Source organism: Pyrus communis, chromosome 2 (genome assembly GCF_963583255.1).
Source record: "Pyrus communis chromosome 2, drPyrComm1.1, whole genome shotgun sequence".
In the NCBI taxonomy this organism is placed as follows: domain Eukaryota; kingdom Viridiplantae; phylum Streptophyta; class Magnoliopsida; order Rosales; family Rosaceae; genus Pyrus; species Pyrus communis.
The window spans coordinates 3,276,065-3,290,094 of NC_084804.1; the positions used below are offsets into that span (position 1 = coordinate 3,276,065).

The 14,030-nt window shown below is 37.9% G+C and overlaps 2 protein-coding genes across 2 annotated transcripts; one reads left to right on the forward strand and one right to left on the reverse strand.

Moving 5' to 3' along the window:
* Positions 1–10,331: 10,331 nt before the first annotated feature.
* On the forward strand, positions 10,332–11,475 carry LOC137722432 (uncharacterized). The gene is made up of 4 exons (XM_068461438.1): positions 10,332–10,417; positions 10,740–10,830; positions 10,980–11,133; positions 11,234–11,475. The coding sequence occupies exons 1-4, from the start codon at positions 10,332–10,334 to the stop codon at positions 11,473–11,475; spliced, it is 573 nt and encodes a 190-aa protein (XP_068317539.1).
* Positions 11,476–12,545: 1,070 nt separating this feature from the next.
* Positions 12,546–13,810, reverse strand: LOC137722425 (uncharacterized). The gene is made up of 2 exons (XM_068461425.1): positions 13,488–13,810; positions 12,546–13,268 (listed from the first exon to the last, which is right to left on the reverse strand). The coding sequence occupies exons 1-2, from the start codon at positions 13,653–13,655 to the stop codon at positions 12,666–12,668; spliced, it is 771 nt and encodes a 256-aa protein (XP_068317526.1). The 5' UTR covers positions 13,656–13,810; the 3' UTR covers positions 12,546–12,665.
* Positions 13,811–14,030: the final 220 nt, after the last annotated feature.

Genomic DNA, 14,030 nt, shown 5'->3' on the forward strand with positions numbered 1-14,030 from the left:
TGAGAGGTAATTAGGGTAAGAGAAGATTAAAATTTCTTTGTGGACCAAGGAGAACTTTTGACTCAGAGTTTATTAGTGCGTCCTATGTTATTATGTAATTGAAGGGACAATTAAAAAAGAGAATTATTATTAACGCTTCAGAAATCTCATTTGTCACTTTCAATTTTCTATAATTAGAAAGAAAAATATACTTGTAATAAGTTTAGAATGAAAATTTTGAAATACTAATAACAATTCCCTTAAAAAAATTATATTTTTCTAATTATACAGTAACATACGGTATAACGCTCTCGTGTTTTGAGTACACTAAAAAATATTTCTTCAGCAAGCATGAGGGATGGAAAAAGGTCTTATGGGGAAGCGTGAGGTTTTCTTGTGTGTATTGAATTGCTGTGGCCGTGGCCGTGGCCGGTATGAAAGAGACGTGTCTGCAGCTGCCTTTAAAGGTTCACTGGGTTGGCAACTTGGCATCATAAATTGTTTCCCTTTTGCCTCACTTTTTAACTTTTCTGTCAGTCCCACCCACCCCACTCATTTTTTTATTTTTCACCCTTACATTCCTATAGTTTTGCTTTCGACCCTGGATTCTATAAACGATTACTTGTTACCCTCTTCTTTTTCATTTGGTTTACTTTTTATAAATCTCGGAGTTCATACTACGTAATTTAGATCATCTTTATTTGGATTTTGGAGAGTTATTGAAAAGTTCGTTGACGAAATAACCATGGACCTACAATCACAAAACAAGCTTCAATACTGTAAGTTTTGTCAAAGTATCAGATTAAAGACTTACTTCCACCGATACTAATATTATTTTCAACTTATTAATTATCACATGCACATCAGACATGAGTGAAGTTTTATTACAAAATGCTGCAATTTTAGTTGGAATGAAGTTATAATATATAACCCAAAAGGCCTCGATTCTAGTTTTATGACAAATGACTTCAGTCTTAGCTTTACAATGATATATATTTTTCTGTTGATCTCACAAGAAAATTTCCAAACATTTTTTGGAAGAGAAATATTATACGCGACAATTAAGAATTTAAATACTCTAATTTATAAGAAGATAGCCGAATTTAAATAAAAGGGTCTCACTAAGACCATCTAGCGAGCCCTTTTGTCAAAACAAGTCTCTTCTAATTCCATTAAAACTAGTCTTTGCAGGTAACAAATATGGGACTACACCAACTCTTAATTTACTCCAGTCCAATGAAGCCCAGTGATTGCAAACAAACACACCCTTTAAGTAAGCTGGTGGGGTTTTGGAACTTGGGGCTGGGATTTCTTTTATTAAGAAAAAAATGTCAAAACTGGTGATAATTTTGTAAATATCAAATATCAGCCATTTGTTTAAATACCGAAGGCGAATTTGAATTACTACATTATTGCTAGCCCATTGTGAGGCCAAGCCTACGCATCCCTCTTAGTGTAAATAATATCGTTTGTTCAAAAATAAAAATAAAAACTCAAAAAAATCTAAATATCTCACTCACATTCTAATAATTTCACACCTTCTTAGCACAAAATAATTTTTTCCCATATATTTACTCATTTTCTTCCTACTTTTTTCTCCAGTTTAATTAATTTTAAACAATACATAATAGTTGATGAGTTAGACTGAGTGTTGTACAATTTAATATTCCTCAATATATTATTAAATAATAAAATATTTAGAAAAATATATATATAGCTCATGCGCCATTGGTGATGAAAAATGATAACCACTCTTCTAAAAACTCTATTTTTAGTGTGCTATATATACGAATGGAGGCCAAATATAAGAATACCATTAGAGATGACCATAGGTTAAAAAACATCATTAAAAAAGCAAAACTTAATAATGTGGGAGACAATCTGATATCATAATGCTGTCCTAATGGTGATCAATTAAAACTTAATTAACGAATCTTTTTAATAACATCCTTCGACTACACTCCTATCATTGTCAACTCGAAACATTTATTTCGTTACTAGTTACTAGTTATTTTCGTTATTGTGCGATATGTAAATCTTTACGTATATTTATATTGGTTGCAACTAACAGTTAGATTTTATGCGTAAGATTTCTCAGAATGATGTCCGGTGACATGGTAAAACTGTAAGTGAACGAAATTAAATTGTTGCTAAAGCAGTTATGGTTTTGCTGGGTTTGCCAGGCTAATAATTTGCTTACATGAACGTGAAGGAATCGAAGTGAAGAGTGAAAGTACCCCTTTTTGCAAGTTGTTGGATTTACGTGAAAGATTTGATGAAACTAAAGTACTTTTCACCGTCTCTGAATTTATCCAAATGAAGAACGTCAAATGTGGACCTACGGCAAACAGGTATAACGAGGGCATCTAGATGAATAATTCAACATGTTCAAGATTCAACGCCATTCTAATTTTCAGTTTTATTGGTTTTGGTTTAATAATTGGTAATCATTTTAAGATTCCTTTTACGCTAACATCATGTAAAATTGGATATTTTGAACCATGGGTGGACACGGGCACATGATCAATTGAACTTCCAAATTTCGATAAATCTTCATAGATGACTTTGGTGTTGCTCTTTTAAAAGTTAGAGTTACCTTTTGTACAACTGCTTATTAAAATGCCTCAAAGAGGAGTTGCTCGTCTTAGTATGAATGACGGAACTCTGGTTTAATTTTTGAAGTTATTGTATGTTTAAGAAATATTTGTGAACTTTTACATGTAACCCTTCGAATAATTTTTCCCAAATCCGCTATGTTGAAATATTTGTGAACTTTTACATGTAACCCTTCGAATAATTTTTCCCAAATCCGCTATGTTTGAACTTCGAATATGTTCTGCAAGAATGATCTCATTGATACTGAATAAGTGAACATACTAACCCCTAGTGTGGCAATTGTAAATCATGCAGCAAATCCGCAGCCAAGTGAGTTCACAACCTAATAACCCTACAAGGTTCCACTTTGTGCAAAACCATGTGACACATTACAAATACGAATCCAGTGGGCCAATTGTCTCCACCCTCTCCTGTCCTCTCCTACCCCCACCTTTCTTGATTCTTTACCATGCACATGACCTTCTCTTCTTCTTCTTCGCGCCTGGCGCCTTGGTCTCAGCAAAAACCCATGTATCAATAGAATGAATTACCAAGATGAATTCACGCTCATTTGACGATTTGGTTTAATAATATATTGTCGTGTGTAAAATCTTTTTGTGAACATGTTCTAAGTAGGTTGCTCTCGTATATTAAACAAACATATAACTCATAGCATGATATTTTCATGTGCCTGAAAAGCAAAAAAGTACATCATGTGTCGTTTTATAAAATAAAAATATACTTTTTAATCTTCCTCTCATAATATTAAGACACATACAAAACAAATACACCAACTCGGACTTAAAGTACATTGAAAAATCTCTCTAACTCAATACTTGTTTGATCAGCGAGTGGGCTGCAGGTGCCCTGCCAATTCATGCCTAACCTTAAATAGTAGGGAATTTTAACGAAAACTCTTGGTATTGTTCACATTAACAAAAAACCACATTTTTTCACTAAAAAGTCAATCATGGTACTATTCATTTTACCCTTTATTTTGTCATTTTCATTAATTTTCCTTAAACAGTAATCACTCCTATTCCTTCCTTTTCTTCAACAAGTAATCACTCCTGCTCCTTCCTTTTCTTCAACAAGTAAACTTGCACAAAAATAATTACCTTTCAAAGTAAATAATAAAGACAATTTCAGCGCATTTGTCCTCCTTAATCGATTGGACTCGCTCTTATGACCAAAGGGCCTAAACGACTAAAGGCGTCGTTTTTGTAGGAGAGACCGCTCGACTTTTACCGGGGTACTGCCCCTGCCTTGGCCCAGTGCCTCTGCCCCTCATCGTACTTTTGTCACTTTAATCATCCGCGCGCACCCGACGTCGTTTTTTCAGTTACGCTCCTTCTCCGTCCCCTTCCTCGCCACGCGTTGCACTAGCGAAGGGCTAATTCCGTCATTTCGGTGATTTGCGCCCCACAGCTCAGCGCTGTAGGTAATTTAACTTACTCAGAGAAAATTTTCAGTCTTCCATTTTTCCTTCTTGCTGGGCGTGAGGGTAATCCTATCTCGAGATTCGGATAACACGTGTCGAAAGATGTGTGGAGCGGGAGGACCTCTCAGGAACTGCATCGGTCGTTGTCGCTGACAGAGGCTGTCGGGTTTTGTTGTATGGTAAGCGTTTGGTATTGCATTCATGATCCATCAAACTTTGATCCAACTCGACAAACGTTAAGCTCAAGAAACCAACAATAACCGTTCATTTCGGGCCTTGGCCAACGCCGGGCACTTTTGATCACCGCCGTAGTTCTTAAAATCGTGGCAAGATAGGATCACGACCGTCGCGACAGACAAAGTAAACATGGGAATGGGCCCAAAAAACCACAACAGAAAATTGAGAGGAAAACTAATGAAAAGGGTTTGAAAACTTTGAGTTTTAACGATAATGACAAAATAAAAGGTAAAGTGAATAGTACCAGAATTGATTTTTTTGTGTAAAAATGTGGTTTTTCGTTAAAACTCCCAAAATTGAGAGCAAAGTAGAGTGCTCTAAGACCCAATGACCAAAATTTACTTCCCCTTTCAATTGCTATCCTGGCTTTCTTCACGTCGCTTTTCGTAGTGGCTCCTAGTGCAGTTAACAGGTATTTTGAGAGCAACTCCACCCCCACCCAAATGAATAGTAATTGGCCAAGTGCATTTTCACCTCTAAAACTAAATAACCTAGTCTATTTTATTAAAATATCATTAATTTTTATTATAAAATAATTAAAATAATTATTTTATTTTTAATTTATGATATTTTCTTTATTTATATATAAAAAAATCATTAATTTATGACATTTTATCTATTTTTTTAAAGTTTTTTGGGCGAAAAATCTGGACCGTTGATATGAAAATCTAACAGTTCAGATTGTGCCACGTCACTAGCCGTTGGGTTTGAATTTCAAATTTTTTTTACCATTGGAAATCCAACGGCCGAAGACGCGCCATGTGGCCATATCTCGCGCCTCTTTAGTGTACCTGACGCAAAAAAAAATTCTGGCCTTCGTTGACGTTATGCTGGTGTCAGCATGATGCCAGATAGACCAGTTCCTCCCTTAGTCCATTTTAGGCAGGCCTATTTTGTGGGGGTGGAGTGAGTTTTTTGGGTGCTAGCCTAATTTTTTAGGCTTTGGGCCAGCCTCCAAAGGAGGGGTGGACCAAGTGCCTGGCTGACAGGGCTAGTTTAGAGATTTTTGAGGCCCGGGGTGACGCAAAAAAATGTGCCATCATTTTATATAAGAAAATTATTTGTTTTCACATTTAAGACATCGATAAAATTATACTTATAAAAAGCACTTCAAACTTAATAATTTAGAAACACGAAAAAACTAATATATTTTGTAACGTGAGAAGGAAACAAAAAAAAAAACTCCGGGTTTACAAGTAAATATGTGACATCCCGTCCCGAAAATATCGGAAATGTGCTTAGGAAATGACCTTTTTACCCCTAGTTGGTTTTCGTATTATTGTTTTTGGTTACTTTGTGTGGTGTTGGCAAGCTTTGGGCCACACACACACACCTGCACATACACTGTCTCTCTTCACCCTCTCTCTGTCTCTGTCCCGTGTCTCTCTCTCTCTCCCTTTCTTCTTCTTCTTCTTCCAAAAACGTACGGACCAACACACATACCCCTCAAACTGTGGTGGATCGAGGAAACCAAGGACACATTTGAGCTCGTGAGGTCGAGGGGAACACAACCGTAGCATTTTCAGGTGAGAAACACATCGTTTTCACGTCGTTTCGAAGTGGTCCGAATTGTGTACTGTTCATGCAAAGTTTGTACATTAAGTTTTTGGGTTTTCTGAGCTTGTAGATGTGTTGGTGAGGTCCCAAGGAGCCTCGGAGTGCTTCGTTGGACAAAATTGGACGTCGGGATCGTCCTACTCGAAGTTGGCCGATTTTGGAGAATTTGCACAGGTATAATCTCTTAGTTTTAGCCCTTAAAACTTGTTGGGACATGTTCTACTAGTCTAGGGCTTTCATTTGGTCCAAGAATCACAAAAAACGGTCGAGAAACGAGCGAGAAAACCCTAGTTGCAGGTTTTCCCAGTTTCCGGCGCCGGCGACGTCGCCGGCGTTCGAATGAAGAAGGCGACGGAATATTCCGTCAATTCTGACGGAATATTCCTAACGCCGTTAACGGATCCGGTTAGTTTTAACGGAATATTTCGTCAGTTTAACGGAATATTCCTGACGGCGTCTGTTGACACCGTCAGTGTGCCTGGCACGTGGCCGCGCGTGGGGGGCGCGTAGGTACGTGCCTGTGCTGGCGCGTGGGGGCGCGTGCGGCGTCCAAAATTTTTTCTAAAATTATGGTTGTGATCCTGAGGTTGTGTAGAGCACGTGGGTATATTCATTTGTCCATTTTGAGCAATGTATGAGAAGTTATTACGAGAAACGGGTTATGTGCTTTAAAGTTAACGTTTTTATAGTTGTTTCGCATCTAGGTGACACGTACCCAGAGGACGAGCGTGCACACGCGAGACAGGGGGGCTACGACCCTTCTACATACCAGTGAGTGGGCTTTTGTTTTCCGTATATACCTATATACATTTATATTCCCAGAAATTGAATTAAAAAGGGTTATTTGCCTTATGCCAAGCACTTTATTATTTATCGTTTATGCATCTTTGCATGCATTATTTGTGGCATACATATACATATGCATATGTCATTTATATTTATATGTGGGTGCTGTGGAGGCATAGGTAAGTGCCAGGTAAGCGTTAATTAACGATTGCATTACATAGTGTTTAGAGATGCTTAGAGAGCTCATAACCTGCACCCCCGGTGTTAGTGCTCCCGCCCAGAGTAGGGCACAGTCCTTCACGTGTTGTTCACCTCCCGCACCATACGCTCAGCTTGGATCCAAGCTAGGTGCATAGGCCTGTCGTACAGACCACAATAGGTGGTTCCGACTCGTAGGTGACCCGCGATTATTCGCACAGCCTTCACGTGATCGTAGCACTAGAGCGTATATATATGCTACACCCAGGCTTGTCGTACAGACCACTTTAGGTGGTTCCGACTCGTGGGCAGGCTTAGATATCGAGAGTGAGATTTGAGCTCTAGATGTAGCCGTACAGGTCACGTAGGTGACTCCGGCTGCCTGATTACATGATATTGATTATGATTATACCTGGGCACCTGCATATCACTTTGAGATTTTGGCATGGCATATCTTGAGCATGATTGGTATACCCTTGAGCATGTTTTGCATGTTTACACATACGTATATATGTTTATTTTCTGGGAAGTATACAGGTTTTACGGCGAGGGGTTAGAAAGTATTTTATAAATGGTTTTAGAAAGAATTGTTTTTGCCCACTCACGCTTTTGTTTTGCGCCCCTCCAGGTTCTAGTTGCTTAGCCGTTGCGGTGGTTTCCCTTGAGAGCTTTTCGGCGTTCTGACAGACACTCCCCATTGTAGGGTCGCCTTCGGGCGTACTACTGTTGTTGTTTTATTTGGACTGCTATAGACCTGCTCTGAATTTGTATCGCACTAACTAGCACTCATTCTAGTACTTGTATGCTAGTTTTTAATTATTCGTACTTTTATATTACTACTTATTAGCTTCCGCACGTGCACATGGCTACGTCACCTTTGTGTGATGGCCAGCACGCTCCGATCTCGGTCGGGGTGTGTCAAAATAGATATAACTTTTGTTTTCCATTTAAACTTTTAAATTATTTTTGTATAAATCGTGAGATGTTTTTTTTTATTTACTAACCTTGTCAATATGGGACTAAAAAAATAATGATGTTTTTGAGTCTTTAGTTGATATGTATAAGTAATAAATGGGTTAGTACTTAAACTTTTTGATGACGTGTCATATGATTTGCAAATTCGGTCTAAAAATTTGGTCAACACAATACTCTTTGTTGAAGATTAGACTTGAATTGGAACAAATGTTGAAAAATAACAACCCACATAACTACTAGCTACTAATTAAAAATAAATTAACAACCAAACAAAAATTCGTAAAAATTGAAAAGAATAAATATGCACTTAACATTTCAAACTTAGGATCTCTCGTTAATTTTAAACAACAAAAACCATTAATTCTAATTAAACTTTTTGATCATTTAGCTAAATTTTATATATTTATACTCTTATGAAAAGAAATTTGTAAAAATTGAAAAGTAAATAAGCACACACATAGTGTTTTGAACCCAAGACCTCCTCATTAATTTCAAACAACAAAACCATCAGTTATAGTTAAATTTCTTTGTCATTGAACCAAATTTTATAAATTTATACTCTTATGAAAATATATATAAATATATCATCTTAATAATTTTGGTGCATCCAATTATTTTGGGCCCCAGACGGTCGTTCTGCCAGTACTGGGTCTAGGCCGGGCCTGCTGGCTGATTGAACAAAGCATGAAAAAGCAAGGACAAAAAAATGTCAAGAGGCAGATGTACTTGATGGAAGTAGTTCAAGGGTTTGTGTTGCCATATATTATTTTTTATGGAAGTTGTTGGAGTTTGCCATCCAAGCTCCAATGAGAGCGCAGAGAGTTAGAGAGATCGATGCTAAGGACGCAGTTGCACTTGTATTGGAGGAAATCACATCAAGAGCTGTTTTAACTTTGTTTGCAACTTGAACATCTTCACCCTGACGCAACCAAATGGTAAACAAATTAACACGGAACTTGAAAGGGCTCGTAGCTGAACTGGTTAGGAGCATTCACCCCTACCCCAATATCAATCAAAAGATCATGAACTTCGGAGAAATAAAAGAAGATACGGCACTTACCTGCAAGATTTTTCCAACCCAAACTTTCTTGTCATTGTTTTCAGAACCGATGGCGGTGGAGAGAGGGTAAGTGATGTATTTGTGAGGAGGAAGAGGTGGTAGATTAGCATGATCAAGAGCCCACTTGGGACCAACACCACATCTAAGTGCTCTTTCTGAAAATGCAGAAAATCCATAGCTTCTAACCTCATGGTGCTAAAAACTATAATGCAGTAGAGGATTTGTTCTGTTTATAAGCTGTCCTGCCCAAGATTCATGGGATATTTCGGGATTTGTTTAACAACGTAATCTTTGACTCGCTTTCGATTGCCTGTATACTATAACTTAATTACTTCAGTTTCCAATTTATATGCAGCTAGTAGTTGACATTGTAAGATGTTGCAAAAATGGAGACTCACATATGCTGAATATTCTGTGCAAGGTCTAATTTGCAACTCAAATCTTATCACAAGAAGACCTTTTACTCATATATATTAGTTGAGGACTCCATTGTGCTTGGATTTGTTAAAAGCACTCATTGACTTCCTCTTGCATAAGCTCCAAACGAAACATGCTTACAAAAGTTTCTTTTATTAACAATTATTGTTCGTGAAATTTGAACTTTGGACCTCTCTCAACCGGAGCGAAGATTGGATGCTGCTAAACCAAATGGCCAGGCCAACTTGCTTGCAAATGTTGCAGAAGCTGGCCTTACCATTCGGGTGACATATCAAGCATGCTTGACTATCATTATTCCTTATACTACCCCTCGTGCAATTAGGGATTGAAATTTCTAACATGAATAGGATTGTTTATTACTTGATGAAAACCACAAATGACAGAACAAATATGTCCAACAAGGAAGAAGAATATATGGTTTTAGCTGTGTACAAAATTCATGCCCAAGAAATGAATAATACCCTTCATTTACATAGCGATGACTTGCTGATTTGTATCTGGCTTCTTGAAGTCATGGCAACTTGGGATCAGAACCGTTACAATGGAGGAAGCAAGCATCGGTGTAGGTCCAAAAAACCATAGAAGAAAATTGAGAGCAAAATAGAGTGCTCTAAGCCCAAGTGACCAAAACTGAACTTCCTCTTTGAACCGCTCTCCCGGCTTTTTTACCATCGATTCTCGTAGTAGCTCCCACAGTGCTTAACAGGTAGTTTGAATGGACAAAGTGGCTAGTTGGTTGAACAAAGCATGAAAAAGCAAGGAGAAAACAGGTCAAGAGGCAGATGTACTTGATAGAAATAACTGATCGGTGTGTTTTGCCATATATTATTTCTCTTGGGACGAAATTGTTGGTGGAGTTAGCCATCCAAGCTCCAATGAGAGAGCAGAAAGTTAGAGAGATTACTGATAAGTTTACTTGGAGGAAATCACAGTAAAAGCTGGTAAAACATTCTTCGTAGCATCTTGGTCCTGCAGCCATCAAATGTAAACAAATTACGGTTATTAGCGTTTACGTGCCCTTGCAGTCGAGGTCCTTCAAATATCGCTTGTATTAAAAAAGGACACATGATGCTTATCTGCAGAAGTTTGCCAACCCAATTCTTTTTGTCCATGTTTTCGTATACAGTGGCAGTGGAAAGAGGCTGCATGAGGTACTTATAGAGGAGAGGAGGAAGAGGTGGTAAATCAGCATGATTAGAACTCCATAGTTTTCCGATCTCTTGGTGCTAAATGGCGATGAGTAAGGGGTCTTCCTGTTCTATTTATAAAGGAATGGTTCCGTCCTTTCCTGTCCGGTCAAGTCCAATCCATGATTCTAGGGATAAGATTTGGCCGCAAATCAGAAACTTGCAGAATATTCAGCATGTAGGAGTCTCCACCTTGTAGTTTTGAGTTTGAAGATTACCACTTGCTTTCGATTTCGGCAACAGCTTTCAATGTCAACTATTAGTTGCATCTAAATGGAAACTGAAGCAAGCTCTACAAATACATCAATCACCCTCTCTCCACTGTCATTGAATCTGAAAACATTGACAAGAAAAATTGGGTTGGAAAAATCTTGCAGGTAAGTTTCATATCTTCTTTAATTTCACCTAATTTTGTGAACTTTGTTTATATATACTACTCTCAAGTGCATGGACGAAAGCTGTTAACCATTTGCGCTATGAGCCATTGCATGTTCCGGGTTAATTTGTTCACTGTTGGTTGCTGCAGGGTGAAGATGTTCAAGTTGCAACGAAAGTTAAAACAGCTTTTGATGTCATTTCCTCCAATACAAGTGCAACTACGTCCTTAGCATCAATCTCTCTAACTCTGTGCTCTCTCATTGGAGCTTGGATGGCAAACTCCATTAACAACTTCTTACCAAGTGAAATAATATATGGCAGCACAAACCCATTAACCGTTTCTATCAAGTGCATCTGCATCTTGACATGTTTTCTCCTTGCTTTTTCATGCTGTTCAATCAGCTAGGCACTTTGTCCACTCAAACTACCTTTTAGCCACCCCAGGAGCCACCGCGAAAAGCGACGTGAAAAAAGCCGAGAGAGCAGTTGAAAGGGGAAGCGAGTTTTGGTCACTTGGGCTTAGAGCACTCTACTTTGCTCTCAATTTTCTATTGTGGTTTTTTGGACCTATTCCCATGTTAGCTTCATCTGTCGCGACCATCGTGATCCTATCTTGCCACGACTTTGAGAAAGTCCGGCGGTGATCAGAAGTGACTGGCATTGGAGGCCATGGCTACAAACGAACTATTATTAGTGGTTTTTTGAGCGTCAAGTTTGTAGAGTTAAATCAAATTTTTATTGATCGTGAATGCAATAATTTCCAGTTACTTACGTTATCAATTATGCACAACTTTAAATCAATGTGTGCATCTCTCGTCTTCACTCGTATTTGTTTAACATGCCGCTCCTCCTATACAGATTCTTCTTTTTCTGCATTTGGGTTTCTTGGGCATGCCCACCTACATGTTTATCTCCCCCTCTTGATATGTGGTAAGGTTTGTGTCCCCTCTCGTTTTTTTGTATTTTTTTAAAGAAGGGTAAGGTTTATGTCCCTATTTTTTTTTATTTTTTTTATTTTTGGTTTTCTTATTTTATGAGAGAGAAGTTTTATGTCTTCTTGGCTAAGTGTAACTTTTTATTTTCAGATTCATAAATTTTTTTAGTATCATCGAGGTTCTAAAAAAAAGTCAATGTGTGCTTCTAATATGGAGTATGTACACATGTGTTTTCACAAGGATGTCCTATAAAACAAGTTGCATACATAAGTTTGCTTTTATTATTGGGAAAAAATAATTTTATTAGACCAAAATTAATTAAGCAATACTGTCAATTCAACTGCCTCTAAATAAAATATAGAAACCAACAACTTGTCTTGGCTATATATAAAGAGTATTCAAACACACGTTTCAAGTTAGGTAAAAATCCAACTTGTAGTGCATAGGTTATAGACATCTCCATGTACTAGCCAATCAATATAAATTTACTAAAATAGTAGTTCTGACAACCGATAATATTAGAGAAAAGCACTTGAGAGATCAAACTACAATAAAAGAGAAACCTCTTCGTCTATAGTGCGTTAGTAGTCGAGTGCAATAACAGTTGATTTTTTTTTTTTTTTTTCAAAACTAGGATGCTAGGTGCTTATTTGTAATAATCATGCTAAATTCCAATCTACTAACAAAATTTTGGGCCATTGAAGGGAAATTTTGAAGTTAATCTCCCAATTTCTAGCTTCCAAAACTCTTTCGTGGTGTTTGTAAGACATTGGTTTTTTTTTAATCAAATTACAATTTGATCTTCCTTGGCAGCACACTCATATAAATCAAATAGCACTACTAGCTAAGGAAACCTACTACCCAACAACTCCAAACAAACATGCATACACGATTGAAAATTACGCTGTACTACTAGTCGTAGTTTTAACCGTTTCTGTATCATGCTGAATGGTCACAGCCACCTCTGAGATTCTCTCGCCGGTGTGTTTAACGAGCTCCTTTCCCGGAAGCTGATGCTGATGCAGTGGTCTGGTGTTTGTGTCAAGGTTATGTAGAACTATGACCAAAACCATGGAGGAAACAAACATCGGAATCGGACCAAAAAACCACAGCAAAAGAGTGAGAGCAAAATAGAGTGCTCTAAGCCCAAGTGACCAGAAATCACTTCCCCTTATCACCGCCATCTGCACGTACCACGCCGGAATGTTACTATCTGGCATGCTGATCAGGTAGTTTGCATGGACAAAGTGCCTTGCCGATTGAACAAAGCATGCAAAGGCTAGAAGAAAACAAGTCAAGAGGCTTATGTATTTTATTGCGAGGATTGATGGGTTGGTGTTGCCATAGATCAATTCACTCTGGAAGACTGTCTTAGTTGAATTACTTCCGAGCCAAGCTCCAATGAGGGAGCTGAGAGTCAAGGAGATGGAGCACAAAAAAGTTGCTGCTGATGTGTTGGATGAGATCACATTTAAGGCTGTGCCAACATCTCTCTTATCAACCTGCAATTAAAGGTATTTAGGTGCAATGAAAATTAGGTTATGCTAGGGTAATAGGTAGCGGACCGGATTATGCAGCTACGCAACGTGCATCAAGGACCCAAATTGGATGCTAGGGTCACAACTTTGGAAATCTCAAAATCTTTTTTCTTGCACTTATGCATGTCAGGTTGTTATATAATCCGGTCCGCTCATCGAGAAACAGGGAGAGATTGTTATTACCTGCATAATTCTTTCAGCCCAAGCTCTTTTGTCATTGTTTTCAAACCCAAGGACTGTGGTGTGAGGTTGATGGAGATATCTGTAGAGGAGGAATATGTGATAGACAAGCATGATGAACAGTCCACTTGGGACCAAAACCAGATCAAGGTCCTCCTTTCCAAAATTCATAATTTTTGCTTTGCTGGTTTGCTAACTTCAGAATCAAGGAAGTAGGGATTAAGTGGACTGTAATTTATAAATGAATTTTTTTCATATACATTTCCCAAATATTGTAGGAAGATCATAATTTCTTTGGATTTGTTGGAAGGGAGCCTTGACTTCAATTTCGGCTGCCTGCAAGAGCGACTTGGATTTGCCTATTATTTAGTACTAATTAATTCAGACCAAATGACTAATCCACATTTAAGGACACTTAAAAAAGAAAAACAACAATTTCTAGAAGTGTTGATTTATTGGGCAAAGATAACAGAGAGGAGCTCCTCGAATCCCTAATTAATATTGCAAGATTGTTTGCATATGAGTTGCTGGTTCTTACATACCCTT